The sequence below is a fragment of the Nestor notabilis genome, unplaced genomic scaffold (assembly GCF_000696875.1).
Source record: "Nestor notabilis isolate BGI_N333 unplaced genomic scaffold, ASM69687v1 scaffold8658, whole genome shotgun sequence".
NCBI classification, from domain to species: domain Eukaryota; kingdom Metazoa; phylum Chordata; class Aves; order Psittaciformes; family Psittacidae; genus Nestor; species Nestor notabilis.
In genome coordinates this window covers 455-18,356 of record NW_009940524.1, presented here as the reverse complement: position 1 = coordinate 18,356, position 17,902 = coordinate 455, and the positions used below count along the sequence as shown (strand labels likewise).

Below are 17,902 nucleotides of genomic sequence, written 5' to 3'. Positions count from 1 at the left end.
TCAGCAGAAAAAAATGTGACCCTAAGCTACAATTCACAAAGATAATGTTGGCCCAGTACCTCTCCAAAATTGTTGAACAAATGAACTTACCTTCATTACAAGCCAAGTGGGCAAAAAAGGCAATAATTTGTACTGTTTTTCCAAGCCCAGCTTCATCTGCCAGAATGCCATTGAGATTCTTCCTGTACAGCTTTGCTAGCCAGTCCAGCCCAATCTTTTGATATTCTCTGAGAGGCCCATACAGCAGCGACGGAGTACTGTATTTTATCTGTAATGTGAATAATTACATACTTTTTTCCCAAGTTAGATTCACAGAGCATGTCATAAAACATAACCATTCTATTGTTCAGTAACTAGAAAATATTTAATGCAATTTGTTGCTACAATCTGCAAAATCATTTAAAAAAACATTCTTTATGTAAAAGTGAGCATACACAGTAGCAGAAAATAGGGAGTCTTACTGCTGTTGTTATCCTGGAGCTGCCTTTAGGTAACAGCATTTCTGCTGCAGCAGCAACTTCTGCTATGTCTCGCATATGCTTCTTTGGAGGACTTGATCTGTCTATACCCTTGTACTGGTCAATGCTGAGGAGAGAGTCTATGAGGACAACTTCTTTCTGAGGACTTTCCCTATCAGAGATATGGTCTTCCATTTCTATGAGAGAGAATAATTACATTAGCATTTAAAATAAACTTCAGTACCAGATCTACAAATGAATTGAGATGGCTAGAAGTCAGACAGGGGTCTAAAAGGAGGCAGCTAACTTAAAAACAATTCTATGATTTTCAGGCTATTTAAGCCGAAATGAAAACAGCCTAAGCTCAGGATCATGTACATGTTCTGGACATTCACACTACCTAAGGTAATATGACCATTAGCTTTCCACAACTTCTAGGGAGGTCCTCTCATACTACTTAAAACCTATCCTCAAACATGTAATTCTATCATCATGTTAGTACAGAACAGATGGCAACTGTGTAATAACAGCTAGCGAAGAAAATGAACTGTTTAATTCAGTGTTGGGAGGCTCTTCTATGGGTTGCTATTGTTCCTGAGCATCTCACACATCTTGACTTAAGACAGGCAAATGCTACCCTCTTTTCCTAAACTGAGAAATTAAAAAAAAAGGAAGACATTCTTCAAAGAGCATTATCGAAAAATATCTAATAATAAAAGGAACAAATGTAATTTTGCTAATAGCCATTCCAAATGCTTAGCAATTAAAGCCACTGTATTTTCCATTCATTCTTGTAGATAACATTTTTCACTCAAAAAAAAAACCCCAACATTTTAAATGTGATTCATTCAATATTTATTTTCCTCTAGTACGAGATGTCTTTTAACAGAGACCTGAAGAGCCAATTAACCTACTTCATCTTCTAAGCCAGCACAACTTCTTCTAAACAAAAAGTAACTTACCTTCCTCACTGCTATCCTCTTCACTGTCAGGCTTTGGCTGGGGCCAGTGAAAACTTTCTGCAAAGGCACCTTCGTACATCTTTAGTAAATCTTCCAAAGGCAATTCAGCTGAAGGTCATTAAAAGATCAAGTTTAAAAATATGAAATCTTGAACAATCAGTACCATTGTCTTCAATCTCATTACATTCTTCACAATTGTATAAAGCCAATTCTCTAATGAGAAGTTAATGGAAGAGGTAATTATTAGGTGGATGATGGCAATATTTATTTAATGACCTTGATTACAGAGAACACTTGGCAATACACCAAGCAGTCTGCTCACCCAGCTTGCTTTTTACTAGATTATAAACACACCATACAAACTGACAGTAAACCACTGGTTGGGGAAGTAGGGGCACCAAATCCAGCCAAGTGGCTGGAAGAGAACTCAAGACTTCTAAGTTCCAAAATTGAGCTGTACCTCAACCCTGCTAAACAGTATCTCCATGATTCCTTGCCTGATGTGTTGAAGCAAGAATGTGCTTCATTGAATGGCAGTGGCAAATCAATCAGGGAACACCCTCATTAGGAACTTGGCTGACAAGCCAAGAGTTATAATACCTCCAACTGGCCAGCTGGCTGCAGCCACTACGCTGCCAAACAGACCAAACAAGCAGATTTGGAAACTGCATATTAATCACCAGACAGACTTTGCTTGATGGGAAGCCTGCCCTTAAAAATCAGCAAGGTTTTTACCATGGTAAGTGAAGTGATCCCCATGGGATACTTTGCATACATCAAGCTCAGCATAGCAGTTGCTATGTTGTTAATGAAAGCGAGTTGCTAGCCAGAGCATTGTTCCTAAAAGCCCCTTATCTCCAAGTATGTATAACCCCACCCCCAAGATTTACAATTCAGAGCCCTTTCAGACCTATCCGATGGGTCACAAAACCCTTCTGAGATACTCAAGACAGTTGATGATAAAATGTTCACCTTTAATTTGATACAATTCTGGTTTTACATATTTATCATCCTCTCCTAGAACTCAGGTTGAGAGCTTTTCGTGTGAGATTTTGAAGAAATGCAGTGCTTCAATAGAGAAATACTTTTTCTCAAGCCACCCTGTCTGATAACTAGGTAAGTATACAGACTGCTTTATAAAGTACATCATATATGTCCATCATCATCCCACAAACTAACTGCTACAGCTTTTCAAACAGGAAAAAATATGATTGAATATCTGAATGCATTCAACTTCTCATCTATAACCCTATTTACAAATATAACTGCTGTGTGTTCTCACTTGTTCTTTCAGAGCCTACCACAGAGAAGAATCAAGCTACATGCCTACCTTCTTTGGCTAGATTAGACAATTCAGTTTGATGATTTATGTTTCCTTCTTTAGCTTCTTGTTCTTCAATTGTTTCTTCTTCATCTTCAACTAAAATAAAAACAAATGCTAACCTTGGCATTCAAATTACACAATCATCAGGAAGTTTGTAATTATATACCCCTGAAGTGTACTAGCACACATTATTAAATATAAGTTATCAGGATTCAGAAAGAATGAGATGTGTATGGAAAACATGAAAATCTGAAAGCAACTCTATGTAGAACTTAAAAGATAAGTGAAATGGAGAGGAGCACTTCTGCCTCAGGACAGAAGGCAGTCTTGAACTGTCAAGTGTTGGCTGACAGTGGTCACCAGAGAGAAGTTATTCTGTAGCTTTAAAATGGGAATTTTTTTGTTGGAATCATGACACAGATGTCATCACAAGAAAAGAACTAAAATAGATCGGTAAAGGGTGTGTAGCTACAAGAAAAGGTGGAATGGATTTAAAGTGAAAGAGGGTAGATTTAGATTAGCTATTAGGAAGAACTTCTTTGCTTTGAGGGTGCTGAGGCACCGGCACAGGTTGCCCAGAGAAGCTGTGGCTGCCCCATCCCTGGCAGTGTTCAAGGCCAGCTTGGACACAGGGGCTTGGAGCAACCTGCTCTAGTGGAAGGTGTCCCTGCCTGTGGCAGGGGTTGGAGCTGGAGGAGCTTTAAGGTCCCTTCCAACACAAACCATTCTATGATTCAGCCTGAAATTCTCAAAAGAACTTTAAGACCACTTTAAGTAAGGTTTGATAAACAAAGGAATAAGGACAGAAAGAATTACAATCCACCAACAATGATGGCAGTGTGCTTTCAGGGAAAATTTTCTTTTCAGACTTTCACTGAAGCTCTTTTAAGGAAAATTGACTGTCTAATTGACTAATCAAAGAAACGGATGAAGGTTATTTGGTTTGTGAAAAGCAGTAACAGACCAAAAACCTGTGGGTTTAGGGTTTTAATATACAACTTATGTACTGTACTGTAGATGCGCAATTTTGAAAAGTGACTTACCTTCCTCATCAGTCAAAGATGTGCTTGCCTTTCTTTTCCTTCCAGATGATGAACCCTAACATTAAATAATGAGAATATTTAAAATCATAGAAATCAAATTTAGGGAGGCTTTTTGTTGGGTTGGTTTTTTTTTAAAGAAAGCAGAAAGTGCCTTGCAATCACAACAGCACAGGCTAATAGCCACTTAACACCTATTAGTACTTGCATGGTCATACAAAAACAGATACTCTGCTTCTGTACTTCACTTCAAGTGTTTGTGATTCAAATTACTCAGGTGCAGCTGTGGCACAAAGCCATAGTACAGTCTTTCCCTTAGAGACATTATTGAGGCACAAAACTTTTTACTCAGGTTGGAATCGAGGACTGAATTTTCACTAGTCCTTAAAAAAGGGATCCGGCACAGGCCTACAAAATTGTTCAGTCTCAGCTGTCCAGCCATGGATTAGCCTGTGCAAATTAACACTCTCAGACAGTGCTAGGCCACAGTTTGGCTGATAACACATGGTAAAGCTTGTTCCTAAACAAGAAACTCAGACGCAGGCATTCTGCTTGGTGAAAAGGGAGCATCTCAGCGCGTGGGCACCAGCTGTGCCATGCCAGATGGCTCAGGGCCTCGAAACAATCCCTCATCCATTTTTTTCCAGTTGCACAGATGTAGCCAAGGAGTCCTAGCATGCATTTTGTCCAGGACAAAAGATATTTAAGGTTCATTCAGTTTGACCAATTCTGTAACATATAACTGCATCTCTCAGCAGATAAATCACCACTGAACAGATGAAAACACATTTTCATAACCCACAAAGTTTAACCCTGATTACAGTAGATTAAACTCCTGCCCAAAATGAAGTTTGGCAATTAATTTGTACATCTTTTTGGTCTTGCAACCTTAGAATGAATGGTTCAAAGCCACTGAGTAGGTATGAATTCTTCCTTTAAAATACATGTATCGATCGTAATCCACTTCCCCATTAAAAGCTGTGGCTTGTAACCAGAAAAAAAATGGTATTTGTTCTTATATGATCAATTGTCAGCAACTATACAGAGATCTGCCTGTCGTCACCATGTATTTATGGAAAACATCTCATTTTTATCAAGATTTTTCACACAGCTAGTCATATTTAAACAAATTTGATGATTTTAAGGGACAGAAGACTTACCATTTCACTTTCTTTTTCCAATAAAAGGTCTTCTGCAGTTCTTGTATCCCTACCTGGAAAATTATTATACTTGATGTATGCATTAGTCACTTAGCAATTTTATGTTTCTTATGTGAACTTTTAAACGCATTCAACATAAAACATTAGAAATGTTAACAAAATCTAGCAGAAAACCATAAAATCCCCCTCATAGTTCCGATCTGTTCACAACCTATTATTAGCATCTCACAATTCTATCACCAACAAGATGAAACTCCACTGAGTGAAATTCTGTAAAGCAATAGCATCAGAATTAATACAGGATTTCTTATGAAATGAAATACAATTACCTTTCCTTGAAATTCTCTTTAAATTCAAAGCTTTTTTCCTTTTCTCTTGAAATTCAATTTGCAGTTTTATTTCAACCACCTGAAATATAAATCAAGTCTAATAAACCACTTACATTTTATAAATTAATTACTGAAGATGGGAAAAAAAAACACATAAGACTTGCACAAGTATTAATAAGTATTAATTTTACCTGTTCAATGTTAGACCAGAAGTATTCTATTTCTCTAGCAATTGATGCAGCAATTCGCCTTAGTTTGTTTTGTTCTTCCCTCTTAGCTCGCTCTTCATTAAGTTTCTTTTCTTCATGATACCGAGCCACAGTTCTTACCATCTGAAATACCATGAGAGATACTGAATTAGGTTGACTCAAAATACACATCATTGTGTTTCTTGAAGTTATAATGGTTAGCAGCAGCCAGATTTTGACTATAGCTTTACACACATAGCACTTACCTCCAATATTTCTAATTCCTACCACGCCAGTAAAACAACAGACATGAAACTCAATGGAAAAAAGAAAACACAAGAACTGTAACTAAACAATCTAGTAGGAAACTCTTAATTCACTACTTTCAACAGGAATTAGAAAAAATCTACTGAAATTAGCAGCAAACACACAAAAGAAAACCTTTTTTCAGACAGCACGTATGAAGTCATAGAAATCACACCACAAAATGTCAGAGGCCAAAGGTAAAATGTGTTCCAAAAGAGTGTTACATCCATGAATGAAAGATTAGTCAATGGCTGTTAAAGACTGACTTGATTGCAACCTCAGGAGGTTGCTCTGGGTGTCCCTAAAACATGGACTTCCAGATGTTTGAAGCATACTGCCAGGGGAAGGATCACTTCAGATTTGCCCTTCCTGTTTCTCCTGATCTTAAAAAGCTAACATTGGACACAAATGGAACAAGTGCTTCAAATCCAGATTTAAATGCCATTCAAAATGCAGATCTTCATTTTACAAAACGATACAACTGTTTCAATACTTTGCTTCTAAGGAAGAGAGTTTTGCGTTTCCACCATTTCAGAACATATACAACAAAAACCAGCATGGCAATTTAAACCTCAGTTTAACCTTCATTTGCTCTCTTCATTATACCAAACCGGTCATGAACGTATCAAAAGAAGATGCAACATTGCAAGAATCCACAGAAAACTCCTGCTTACTGTAAATAAACTGATTTTACATATTTCATCTCACACCATCCCAATTTTCATTCCATCACTGACTTAATTATCTCCTCTGTGTTGCTCTCTTGCAAAATACTTACAGAAACAGTTCTCTACCATGTTTCCACTGGTGTCCTTAGAACACCATGGTTTCTCCACCTTTTTCAGAGACTAAGAAAGAAGGATTACAACAGACAACCACACCCAATAGAAGTTACTTACAAAATTCTGTATTTACTCTTCACGGAGAGGGAATAACTGATTTGTGAGACACACACAATAGCTGTACTTTTAATATGACACAGTCAACATATTGACTGGGTTCCCTAAACAACCTGTTTGATTTCCAGAGGAATAAAATCCACAAAATCCAAAACTATCCATTCCATCCACAACCAATACAATCTAGTCTGTTCCAAATGCTAGAATATCCAAAGCTGACACATGACTTCTCCTTTAAGTTAAAAATCAGTGCCTTGTATTTCTGTCACTTCTATCTGCAGAAAAAGATGGTTTAAATAGCTTTGCTACCAAGCTGAGTGATACCAAGACTGATTGTTCTGAGACAAAAAATGTTTTTCAAGTACCTTCTTAGCGGTTGCCATCTTCCACTTTCTCTCTTGGGCAAAATCAGTTGCCATCCACTGCATTTCTTCCAGCAAATAATCCCAGTGAGATTTTGGTCTTGGAGCCTCTTGGAGTTTAGGCAGTCGCCTCGGGGACCATAAGCCTTCCTTTCTCAGTTCTGCTATTCGCTGATGGATTTGATTTTCCTTAAAAAGAAGTACATATAGCTACAATGAAGCTCCAGAATGCACTTAAAACAGCAGCTGAACAAATAATTGCTTCCACTTCATCAAAATAAGTGACAGGAAAAAAAGGTGTAACAGCATGAACAGCATGACATATGCATTACAAATATCATGTCTGAACACTGCATCAAGATAAAAATTACTAGACTAAATTCAACCTAAATGTAAAGAGAATCACAGTACTTCAATCTGTATTGTAAGAGGTACTTTGTTAAATAACAGGATAATAAAGGCTCACTGGCAGCACACAAAAAACCCAAGTTACAAGACAGATGCAAACTGCAATCAAATAATCCCTTTTTTCATAAAATGAAATTGTAGATGCATTTATCCACAGAAGACAAATATATCTTCATTATTAGTACTGCTGGATTTTGTGAAAACACAAGTTCTCTATGATGTTCCTGTTAAATAAGCAAAGCAACACCTCCAGTTAGCTATAAAAATAAGTAAGGTTGCAGTTACCTTGAGTGAGTAGACAGAATCAACATAGCAGAAACAGAAAGAATGCAACAATAGTATGAAGACCAGTGAGTCTTCTTCAACTTCTCTGACTGCCCATAAAAGCAAAACTCCGTATGTGAAGCAGACTGAAAAAAAACCCCAAAACCAAAACCAAACACCCCTTCCCCTCAAAAACCAGCCCATTTTCGTAACTCAAACACATTGCTCATGTTAATAGTCACCTGTGTGTTAACTGTTCGTAAGTTTGAAGGAAAACCAAAAATCTTACCAGCTTTACTTGCTCAGCAAGCTTGTCTTGAGAGTTGTCCTGTGGTAATACTGCTGCATTCTGAGCTGGACTTTGTGTTTTAGGTGCTGCTGCTACTGCTAAGCCTGGGGGTTTTGATGCAATAGGAGACAGGGACTTGTTAGTTGCTGGAGAGCTCCTGTTTGTTTGTACTGGATATGTAGAAGGCGGTGTTGTGCCTGAGAGAGTTGCTGGTGCAACAGATGAGGTAGGTGGTAGTGTGTTTGCTGTAAGACGCTGAGAAGTCTGGGCAGGATCTACAGATGGTCGTGTCAGAGTCACAGTCTGCCCAAGAAACACATTTGTTAGTGCTAAGTTCAGGCTTCAGTACTGTCTTAGTCTATACTACAGCAAACATCATGAGGTCTTTAATAAAAAACATACCCCTGTATTTTTATAAGGAAAGGATTTAAATGCCCAGTGGAATTAAAACCCCTTAGTTCTTCATACATTCCCAGGAAGATAACATTCTTGGATTTTACTGGGCATTGAAACAAACGTTTTCATCCCAATCAAGTTCACATACCTGTTGCTGTATTGTAGCTTGTGGCTGTGACACTTGGTTTGGTGTCTGTCCTTGCACATGGATTGCTGGTGGCACCTGCTGTTGAAGTGGTGCTGGAAGTGGAGCGGAAGTCAGGGGTACATTTTGAGGCTGGATCTTCACCTGAATCTGAGGCTGAGCTGGAGATTCCACTATCTGTGGCTGCTGCTGTGATAGCTGCAGCGCAGCTGGAAGAGATGTCATGGGGACGTTTGCAGGTTGCAGTCTCCCTGGCAGCTGTGGTGGAGGTGTATGCAGACTGGCTGCGTTCTGCACAGGAGGGCCTTTAGATGGGTCATACTGCTGTTGACTCTGTTTCTGTCCAGTCAGCTGTACAGTTTGAGGAGTGGGAGGCATTCCACCTACAAAGCAAGAAGAAACACAGCACAAATGAAATCAAAACATCCAATGCTCTTAAGTGATATAAAGAGGAAACCAACTGCAAATGGACTAATTTGTTACTTACTTTGCCACAAGACACCATCACTTGAAAATACCACATCACAATCACAAAATAAATCACCATTACGATAAACAACAAAGTATTTCATGCATAGGACTGCAACTAAAATATGGAGCATGGCAACTATAAAAAACATGTCACTATGTGTCTTCTGAATTTCTTATATTAAAAAAAAGAAAAGGACTGGTGAGCTACTGGAATTTTACCTAAATAACTAGTTTTCAGTCTAAATAACACTTAGTTCTCAGCACATTCACTCTAACACATATTCTAAAGCTTGGCACGACTAATGAATAAAGATTTGTCATGATGTTCCAAATTAGGAGGTTTCCTTTTCATAAATCATTGCCTCAGTTCCAGAATTCCCAAACTAACCATTTTGCATCAGCACCTGTGACGTTTTTCCATGCCCACATGCACCTTTGGAGCCCGTCACTCAGCTCCTTAAACAAACCAGGCATTGCATACCAAGTATTAATTTACATGGAGAAGTGTGTGGTGGGACTAGGATCTTGGCAGGCCAGAAGCCCAAGTTTCTAGTCCCATCACTAACATCTCCTTGTTAAATTAATGTGCAACTGGCATGTGGTGACACAGTACCTTGTGCCGTTGGCATTAGCTGTTGAAGAGGAACTCCTGAAGCCACACCCGGGTGCTGAAAAACCATCCCATGACGGCCCACTTCAATTCGTGGTCTCTTAGACGAATCTGTGATATTCAAATTCCATTTATGGCATGGTATAATGGAATGGGTTCAGTTTTACACAGCAAACTACTACACATGGTTCCAACATCAGCTCAGAAAGCTACGACTACTGTACATGTGTAGCATTCATGAAGAACATGCTCCAAGGGCAGAGTCCCTCTAACTTCAAGTTGGCCATCTCCAATCTTCTTAGCCAGAACAGTCAACTTAACAATGTCTCCATGCCTGCCAAATCCAGTCCTATATATTGTGAGTGGAGCACACTCTTCACACAGCGCCATTCACAATAAATAGTCCTAAGGATCTGGCAAATCCCGAGGTGAGGCAAAACTGTATTCCAAGGGTTACAGAACAGTGGGCTCCATTCACTGTTTGGGAAAAAGAGAACCAAAGTGAAATTCTGTCTGCAGAACATACCTGCTGGTGCAAGTGCCTGCTGTCTCTTAAAAGCTTCGATTTCTATGGTGTTCACGGTCCCCGTTACTGGAGTCCCTGTATGCGTTTGCTATTGGAAAAAGAAAACAAATCACAAAAGTTCAATCTGTAGACAGTCTAACACCAAGATGTAATTTACAGAGCTAGAGGCCAGCACAGAACAAGTCCTTCAGAACAGCTGTATGACAAAGAAAACAAGACTCATTCAATACCTGCTCTAAAGTTTCAGGTGTCCATAATGCACAGATACCCTTCATTGAGTTCAAATTTTAAAACAATAATTAAGTTGAAGATGCTATTGAGATGCAACAGAAATCACCAAGTTGATTCATCAAGTTGGAGTTTAGCTTCAGTAAGATTACACAGGGCATGAAAACTTTATAGTGACTGCATTTAAATATTGGCAATCCTTTCAGCATCAAACTCTGCTGGCAGACTCACGTATAGGATTATTGAAGCAAACAGATCTGGGTATATGACAATTTCCATGCTCTTTGGGCCCTCAGCACAACCAGCAAGTACTTACTAGCATCCATCAGTGTCTGTGCAAGCCCAATTCCTTTCAGTGAGTTTCCAAGTCATAATTTTAAATTCTCTTTGATATTTGGCCACGCTGTACCCACCCAATATTCTACTATGAAACTTAATATGAAAAAAATAAGGGCTATCCCAACAACAGTCTTAAGAGATTATATCCAAAAATGCAAACAAGGACCACATGTATGGCACCCTCTATATCCTAAAAAATGAGCTAATTTAGCACTCAAGTTCTCAAAGTGTCATTTTCTTGGTGAGAGCAATATACATACATATTGATGTACTGCATGGGCTTGCAAATGTTGTGAAAATTTATTATGACAACATAGCAGAGACAGCAATTTCCCAAAAGAATCTTCCCATTTATTCACAGGTTGTCTTCTCTGACTTTTAACAGGAATTCTACCAATGTAAATTAAACACCAGTCTCTGCTGAAATAAACCATAGCAGTCACAACCCTGCATGTTCAGTGCTTCATCGAACGGTACTAATAAATGTAGCCAATGTCACCTTTAAGTGACTGGGTTTCAAACATTCCTTTTTGAGCTGAATATATCTCATGCCACTCAGATTGTATCAGTAGCTATGAATTAATAACATCTAATCTCTTTGCTGCTGGAAAGGCATTTGTGGCCACTCCAGTGACACAGCTATAGCCTTAAGATGTGAATTTTGCATTTAAGAATGACTCATATTCATCCCTACTGGTCATGGTTCATTGCCACTTCACGCCCAATATGGATTAAGTTTTCAAGTGTTTTTCTTCTCACAAGGCAGACATGCAGCATGCTTCAAATCCAACAGCCAGGGCCTGGCAGAGCATCACACATACTGAATTCTCAATATCAGTCACAAAAACTTACTTTGTACAATGCTACTGAGTTAATGAACAAATTCAGCTTGTGTCCTGTTTGCATCAAATACTTCCTGGGACATGGTTTAAGAAAGTATTTCCTCCAAACTCTGTTTCAAATGCCATTTATTTGCACTCTTAGCCTGGATGATCACATACAGCTTCAGGCTGCATCTCTACTGTAGGACTTCTGACTGACATTTCCTTAAGAGTATGCCTCCCAGCTGTTGGCATTATCACCGCGTAATTTAGGCCAGACACTTCAAAGACCAAAGATGTTATGTCTTTATGATTTGCAGCCACATACCACTAATGTTAGACTAAAACTGTCCTAACTTTAATTAAAACAATGTTGTTCTCTGGAGGTCATGATTATTATGCAGCACACCCACAATAATCATTCTGAGTGCTGCACTTACGCACCAAAATTTGAATGATGATGCTGATCAGGACACATTATTTCTCTATGAACAGTCACAAAGAGAAAGACTGATGGAAAGAGATGCTACTTTTTGTTAACAGTTTGACCTAAAAGGTATTATCACTGGTACACAGTTTTGTAGGTTTTTAGCATGTACCTGCTAGTTTCTCTGAAATGGGTCTGAAATGGTATAATACTTTCAAAAGCATTTCATCATGGCTGTAGCTTGATGATAATCCTAATCACTATAATAAGTAACTTGATATAATATTACATATTTTAAACTGCTTAGATGAAGCCTGACTACCTACGGAGACTTCCAAGATACATCAGTACCGACCATAGTGAAGAGCTCTCAGTGCAAGCCCCTTTACTATGCAACTCATTTGTAAAGTACCACAGTGAACATCCCATTTGTTACACATGGAATACAATCCATTTTGCATCTCATTTAACTCTCTCTTTTCCAAAACCTAGATAAAGGACTCTACAGATTCCATGGTGCAGCAGATTAACTCACCCTGTAACACCTGCTAAGTTACATATAATTGAGATAAATCTTTTAGCTGCAGAGGATTTGGGGTATATTACTCCTCAGGGTGTCCAAGAGTCAAAGGTAGCTGCATAAACCCATGCTACCCTGAATTTCAAAGTTGCATCACCATTGATCTACAAAAATTTTAACTGATTATCACATTTATTTCTTTATTTTGTTCGGTATTCCTTGATTTAAAAAAAAAAAAGGAAAGGAAAAAATTGTTTAAAAGTACTTCTGTAACAAAAGTAAGCACTTCAGTGTCTTCTTCCCAACATTTATGGTAGAGCTACTGGAGAGCTGTTAGGTATTAAAAGAAAAAGTGTCAGAGGGTTATTATTATTGTTTAAAACATTTCAGGGAAGGCAAATCCAAAACCTTCTGTAGCCATACTCAAAACCTTCAACAGATAGGAAAAAAAAAAAAGAAAAGAAATTAAGAAGAAATCCACAATTACAATGCCACAGACAAAAGAATCGGTATAACCACTACGCAGAATGCACAAATGAACCAAATGCATTAGGGAAACAAAAGACAAACAAACCAAAGTGAAAACATTCAAGCTGAAAGTTAATGAAATAAGCCAGCAACCTGGAGACAAAGATTTAACTTCCTCAAGGCTTCATTAGTACTGATGCATTTGAAGATTGCAAAGGTTTCTTTGTTTTGTTTAGATGAGAAGGGATGGGCTCTTGGGAAAATTCTAATTCATCTAAGAAATATCAAATCTGAATGAAGAAAAAAAATCTGGGATGAAACTACATTTTAGAACCATTGAAAAGTACCTGAAATGGTTGCTGCTGGGATGAAAAAGCAGCAGAAACATTTGGAGGAAGCTGGGTTGCTATAGCGACAGGAGTACCAGTCTGCCCATCCTTTCCTGTCACAACCTTTACCTGAGAGAAATATTTGGGGAAAACAAAAAAAAACAAAAGAAGGGAGAATCATTTTCTTTTAAAAAGTTTTTCTTCTTTTTTTCCAACACACTCATTTTGTACTGATGGCACCTCACTGAAGAGGGGATTATAACTACATCACCATCAGTGCAGCTTGGTTTGAGCACAGCCCATTTTTAAGGGTTCTGTTTCACTTTTAGTAGAACAGAGTACAGCCTTGACTGTTCACAGTGACTTCTCATCACTGGAAACCTTTTCTTAAATCCAGTTAACATAAAAGTGTGTTTTAAATTTAATGATTGCTGCTCCTAACAGACAACAAATTAGCATGACAGACAGTTTGAACTTAAGAGAGCTCCAACATTTATTTAAGCAATGAGCACAGCACCATTCGCTTGCCCTTTTAATTCCCAAAGCGCTCAACCTTTCCAGGCAAGGGATGAAGTGCATTGCTTTAGCAGAAAGTGATAAAGAGGGGGGAAGGGGAAATAAAAGAGAAGACAACAAAAAATACAAAGAAAGAACATACTCAAAAGATGTCTTAATCTTTCGACAGGATTCATCATTCGAAAACACATAAAGACTTTTGCTGTTGCACTTGGCAATGTTCTCCAACAGTCAGACGGACAAGCAGCTTTCACAAACAAAAGACCCATCACAAGAAGGCAGTGAAGTACAAAAACTCCAAACCCGAAAGACCAAAAGTAAAACCTCAACTGATGTAAATTGTAGTAGCACCACTGACTTCAATGAACCTAGACAATTTACACCCACTAAAGAGCTCTCAGTTAAAAACAGCTGGTATTTCAGCTGACAAACAGCAACCCAACAAGAACACCTGAACAATTTGACGAAATACAAACCAGGTGAAACAAAAAATTTACTATTCATTGCCAATAAATCACACTAACAGGCTTTTATGTTACTACAGAGAGAAATTATTCCTTCAAAATTATCAATAACTATCACAAGCAGAAACTTCCTAGTTGAGTAGCTCAGACCACAAAGCAATGAACAAATTAAACTTCAGCTGTTATACTGAAGAAATTTCCCACAAGTTCCAACTGAAGGTATGATCACTAATGATTCACACCTAAGAGAGTCATCAGATTTCCCTGAAGACACTCATTTCTAACAGGTATCTCCAAGCACCATGAGTTTCTCTACATAACAGGTTCGGTTCTTTACAAACTGAAATCTATACATCCACACATATTTTTACAGATCTTAAAAAAGGTATTTATGAGCGCCAAGTGATGCCGAGGCATCAGTTAAATTCATCCTGTTGCAACCACTTGCCATATAGGCTTGCAGGTAGGCTCTGCACAAGACAGGCACTCCTCCACTATCCACGGGGGTGCTGCAGGTCAAGAGCTACACGAATGGGTACAAACGTGCAGGAAAAGTTGCACAGTATCTGTCTGTGGCCAGCTTATTTCAAGTCCTTTGCTATTAATAAACAATGAATTCAAGTTAACCATTTTAAACCTCTGCACAAATAACAAAGTTAACTCGTTAATGTCCAGTCCAGTCTGTAAATGCTGTTTAATCATTCAGACAGCAATATATGCACAGAGCTCTAAGACAGTCAAAGCAACCTGATTCATTATTAGGAATCTATATACATCATGATTCACATGTTCTCTCTGTGTAATTAGATTAATTCAGGTCTTTGTTGGCCACAGCAACACTGAGCTTCAGTAACATCTATGGTTACAAGTCACACGACTCAAAGATTAACCTCTTACAAGACTTCTTTGCTCATTCTTTTCTGGTTTATGCAAGTCTAGTAAGTGAAATTCAATCTATGATTCCTCCTCATATTCATTCTGATCGCTTAAAACAGCTTCCACACCAATGTCGTATTTATTTATGTGGTAGTTTACATACTAACTAGGACAGTGAAAGCTCTTTTCACCTCTCTATTCTTTTAAATACATGCACCTAACAGCTCACTCAAACCAACCCATTGAATCACACTACCCAGCAGAAGTGCATCCTCTCAGACCAGCTATTTAAAGAAAAACTGCTGTACTTCATCAAGTACAAATGACTTTTCAGGTACTGTCACATTCTCTAGAACTTCACAATCCTGGTGCCACAACTTCATCTACGATTTTATTCCAAAACACGAACAACAGATTTCTTACCTCATCATTGATGACCTCAGATTGTTCTTCCTCTTCTTCCTCCTCCAGATCCAAGTCATTTTGCCTCAGGTATGCTTGCAGTGGAACACAATGTTTCTTCTTAAAAGCCAAAAAGTCCATCATATTCCCTTGAAGATGTTGCAGGAAAAACAGTTCAATCAAACATTCCTTAAAAGTTTCCTTAAGAATTTCCATCTGCTTGTGGTGATGATCCAAACATTGTTTTCTCATTTGAGCAGTCTCTTGGTTGGCAGGAGGAATCTCCTCCAATTTTTTGGGTTGTTTTTTCACTGCTGTATTAACTGCAGGAGTAAGAGGAAGACTTGACAGCCCCTGTGGTACAGTGGCCCGTGAAGGACTTGTGGGAGGAGGTGGTGATGTCATTCCAAACGCACTAGGTCCTCCAACCCCTGCTATCAATCCACTAGAAGTCCTGTCATATCCAATGGGTCTACCCAACTGCTGTCCTTGAAGCACTTGCTGCTGCTGCTGCATCAGTTGCCCTTGGATGATATTGCTGATCTGGGGTGGCAAGCTGGTTGTCGTAATGTGGCCTGGGCTAGTCAAAGATTGCATATTTGCTCCGCTAGCTACAGGGCTTTGAGGACCCAGATGATGGATGGTGCCACCAGACTGCGAATGAGGCTGTGAAAGCCTTCGTTCTCTTACTGTAGCGGGTGTCCCAGAAGATGGAAGCTGTACTTGTGCAGCAGCTCCTTGAGCAATCTGTGCAATTCCTGGTCCTTCTTGATACACAAAGTGTCCACCATTTGAAGGACTCAAGCTGATCTGTCTCACAAGCACGCTAGCATCCACAAAGCCTCTGGTGGGGCTCTGGCTGCACATTCCCAAGCCAGGGCCTGGAGTGCCTGCCCGAACACTTGGTAAGGTTTGCACCGGCACAGGGTTAGGCTGCGTAGGGCTTTGAGACTGAACTTGTTGAGGCAGCGGTGAAGTGACTTGAATGTAGGAGGGGGATCCATGCTCAAACCGCCTCTGCTGAGGACTGAACTGGAAACTGGGCGATGTTGGGTTTGGAAGAGGCAATGGGGTGAGCGTTATCTGCTGGTTTCCTGAAGCCACCGGCCCAACGTTCTGCAGCGTGATGTTCACATTCTGCCCAGCCACTGGACTCCGACTCATTATAAACTGCTGTATTTGGTAACTGGGGGACTGGGGTGCAGATGGGCTTGCAGAAGGTGCAAAAGAAGCTGCAGGGGACTGGGGTAGGTTTGCCTGTTGCTCTTCTCCCTCACTGCCTGTGAAGGACCTGGACCTCTGGAGCTGGCGCTGGGCATTCTGAGGGCCATTACCATGGTGCATTCTCACTGCTCTAGGTTTTCTACAGTATACTCTAAAGAAATACAACAAAAACACCATTTAGGGAAGGTAAAAAAATTTCTGCAACTGAAACTATGTAGTTACTATTTAAAGACTACCCTATTGTAAGAACTTGGTTATTCTGTCTTTGCAGTTGCTTAAATACATACTCAACTTCTTCAAAAATCTCAGCACCATAAAAGCTCACTTAAATCCCCCAGACACATCTTTAGGTAACAAAGAGCTATTAAAGAGTTTTACAAATTACATGTTCTGTGGAACTTGAAGAATCGACAGTCTCCAACATCGAAAGTATCTTTTTATGTTCATTACTCCAAATGTTTCAATGCTTCTAACATGTAATACAATGTTTCTGAAAACACAACAGTTGCCTAAAATGTACAACACGTTTCTTCATCAATAACTAAAAATATGATTAAAGTGGATGCAGACTATTCTACTTTATTGCTTTAGCTACTGAAGAAAAAATGCATCATGAAAAATCTCACAAATCATCTAGATGTTTGAAAAAGTATTGCACTTGATATTTAAATCAGTCTTCTCTTTTCTTCAGATCACTAACCCCTTAAAGAGATGAAAACTAATGCAAATCTGCATTTCATTTAGAATACTGTTTATTAATCAGAATATTAATAAACAGAATACTGGTTATTATCCACAAATCAAAAAACGTTCTGGTTTTGTATTTCAATCGTTGACAAACAAAAACTCCACTGATGGGAGCTGACAGGTAGGTTCAGTGCTGGATGCCACATAGCAGGGGCAGCAAACGGAAAATGAAACCTGGTTTTTGTTTGTTCAAAATCTCTCTCGTATTTTGAAATCAAGAGTTTCACTTTCGGTACTTCAAGCCAAACACACAAACAAGCACGCTGCCATTCGTCTTTGCTCCTAACTCCAAGTCGGTTACAAGTGGCAACAGGCAGCAGCAACACGGCAGAGAAGGGACGCGGTGCAGCAGTGACTATCCCGCTCCTCGGCTGGCGGCGGTGACGGGGAGAAAACAAAAACAC

General features: G+C 39.1%; 1 protein-coding gene across 1 annotated transcript in view; it reads right to left on the bottom strand.

Moving 5' to 3' along the window:
- EP400 (E1A binding protein p400) overlaps positions 1-16,871 on the bottom strand; it is a 46,079-nt gene extending 29,208 nt beyond the window's left edge. The window contains exons 1-15 of the mRNA XM_010020403.1: positions 15,549-16,871; positions 12,498-12,500; positions 10,129-10,225; positions 9,615-9,722; positions 8,534-8,913; positions 7,990-8,292; positions 7,032-7,217; positions 5,465-5,605; positions 5,274-5,352; positions 4,945-4,997; positions 3,788-3,842; positions 2,751-2,840; positions 1,421-1,528; positions 462-655; positions 91-268 (exon numbers count right to left, since the gene is read on the bottom strand). Coding sequence (XP_010018705.1) covers positions 91-268; positions 462-655; positions 1,421-1,528; positions 2,751-2,840; positions 3,788-3,842; positions 4,945-4,997; positions 5,274-5,352; positions 5,465-5,605; positions 7,032-7,217; positions 7,990-8,292; positions 8,534-8,913; positions 9,615-9,722; positions 10,129-10,225; positions 12,498-12,500; positions 15,549-16,871 — 3,298 coding nt within the window. The remainder of the gene's footprint in view (positions 1-90; positions 269-461; positions 656-1,420; positions 1,529-2,750; positions 2,841-3,787; positions 3,843-4,944; positions 4,998-5,273; positions 5,353-5,464; positions 5,606-7,031; positions 7,218-7,989; positions 8,293-8,533; positions 8,914-9,614; positions 9,723-10,128; positions 10,226-12,497; positions 12,501-15,548) is intronic.
- Between the last annotated feature and the right edge of the window lie 1,031 nt (positions 16,872-17,902).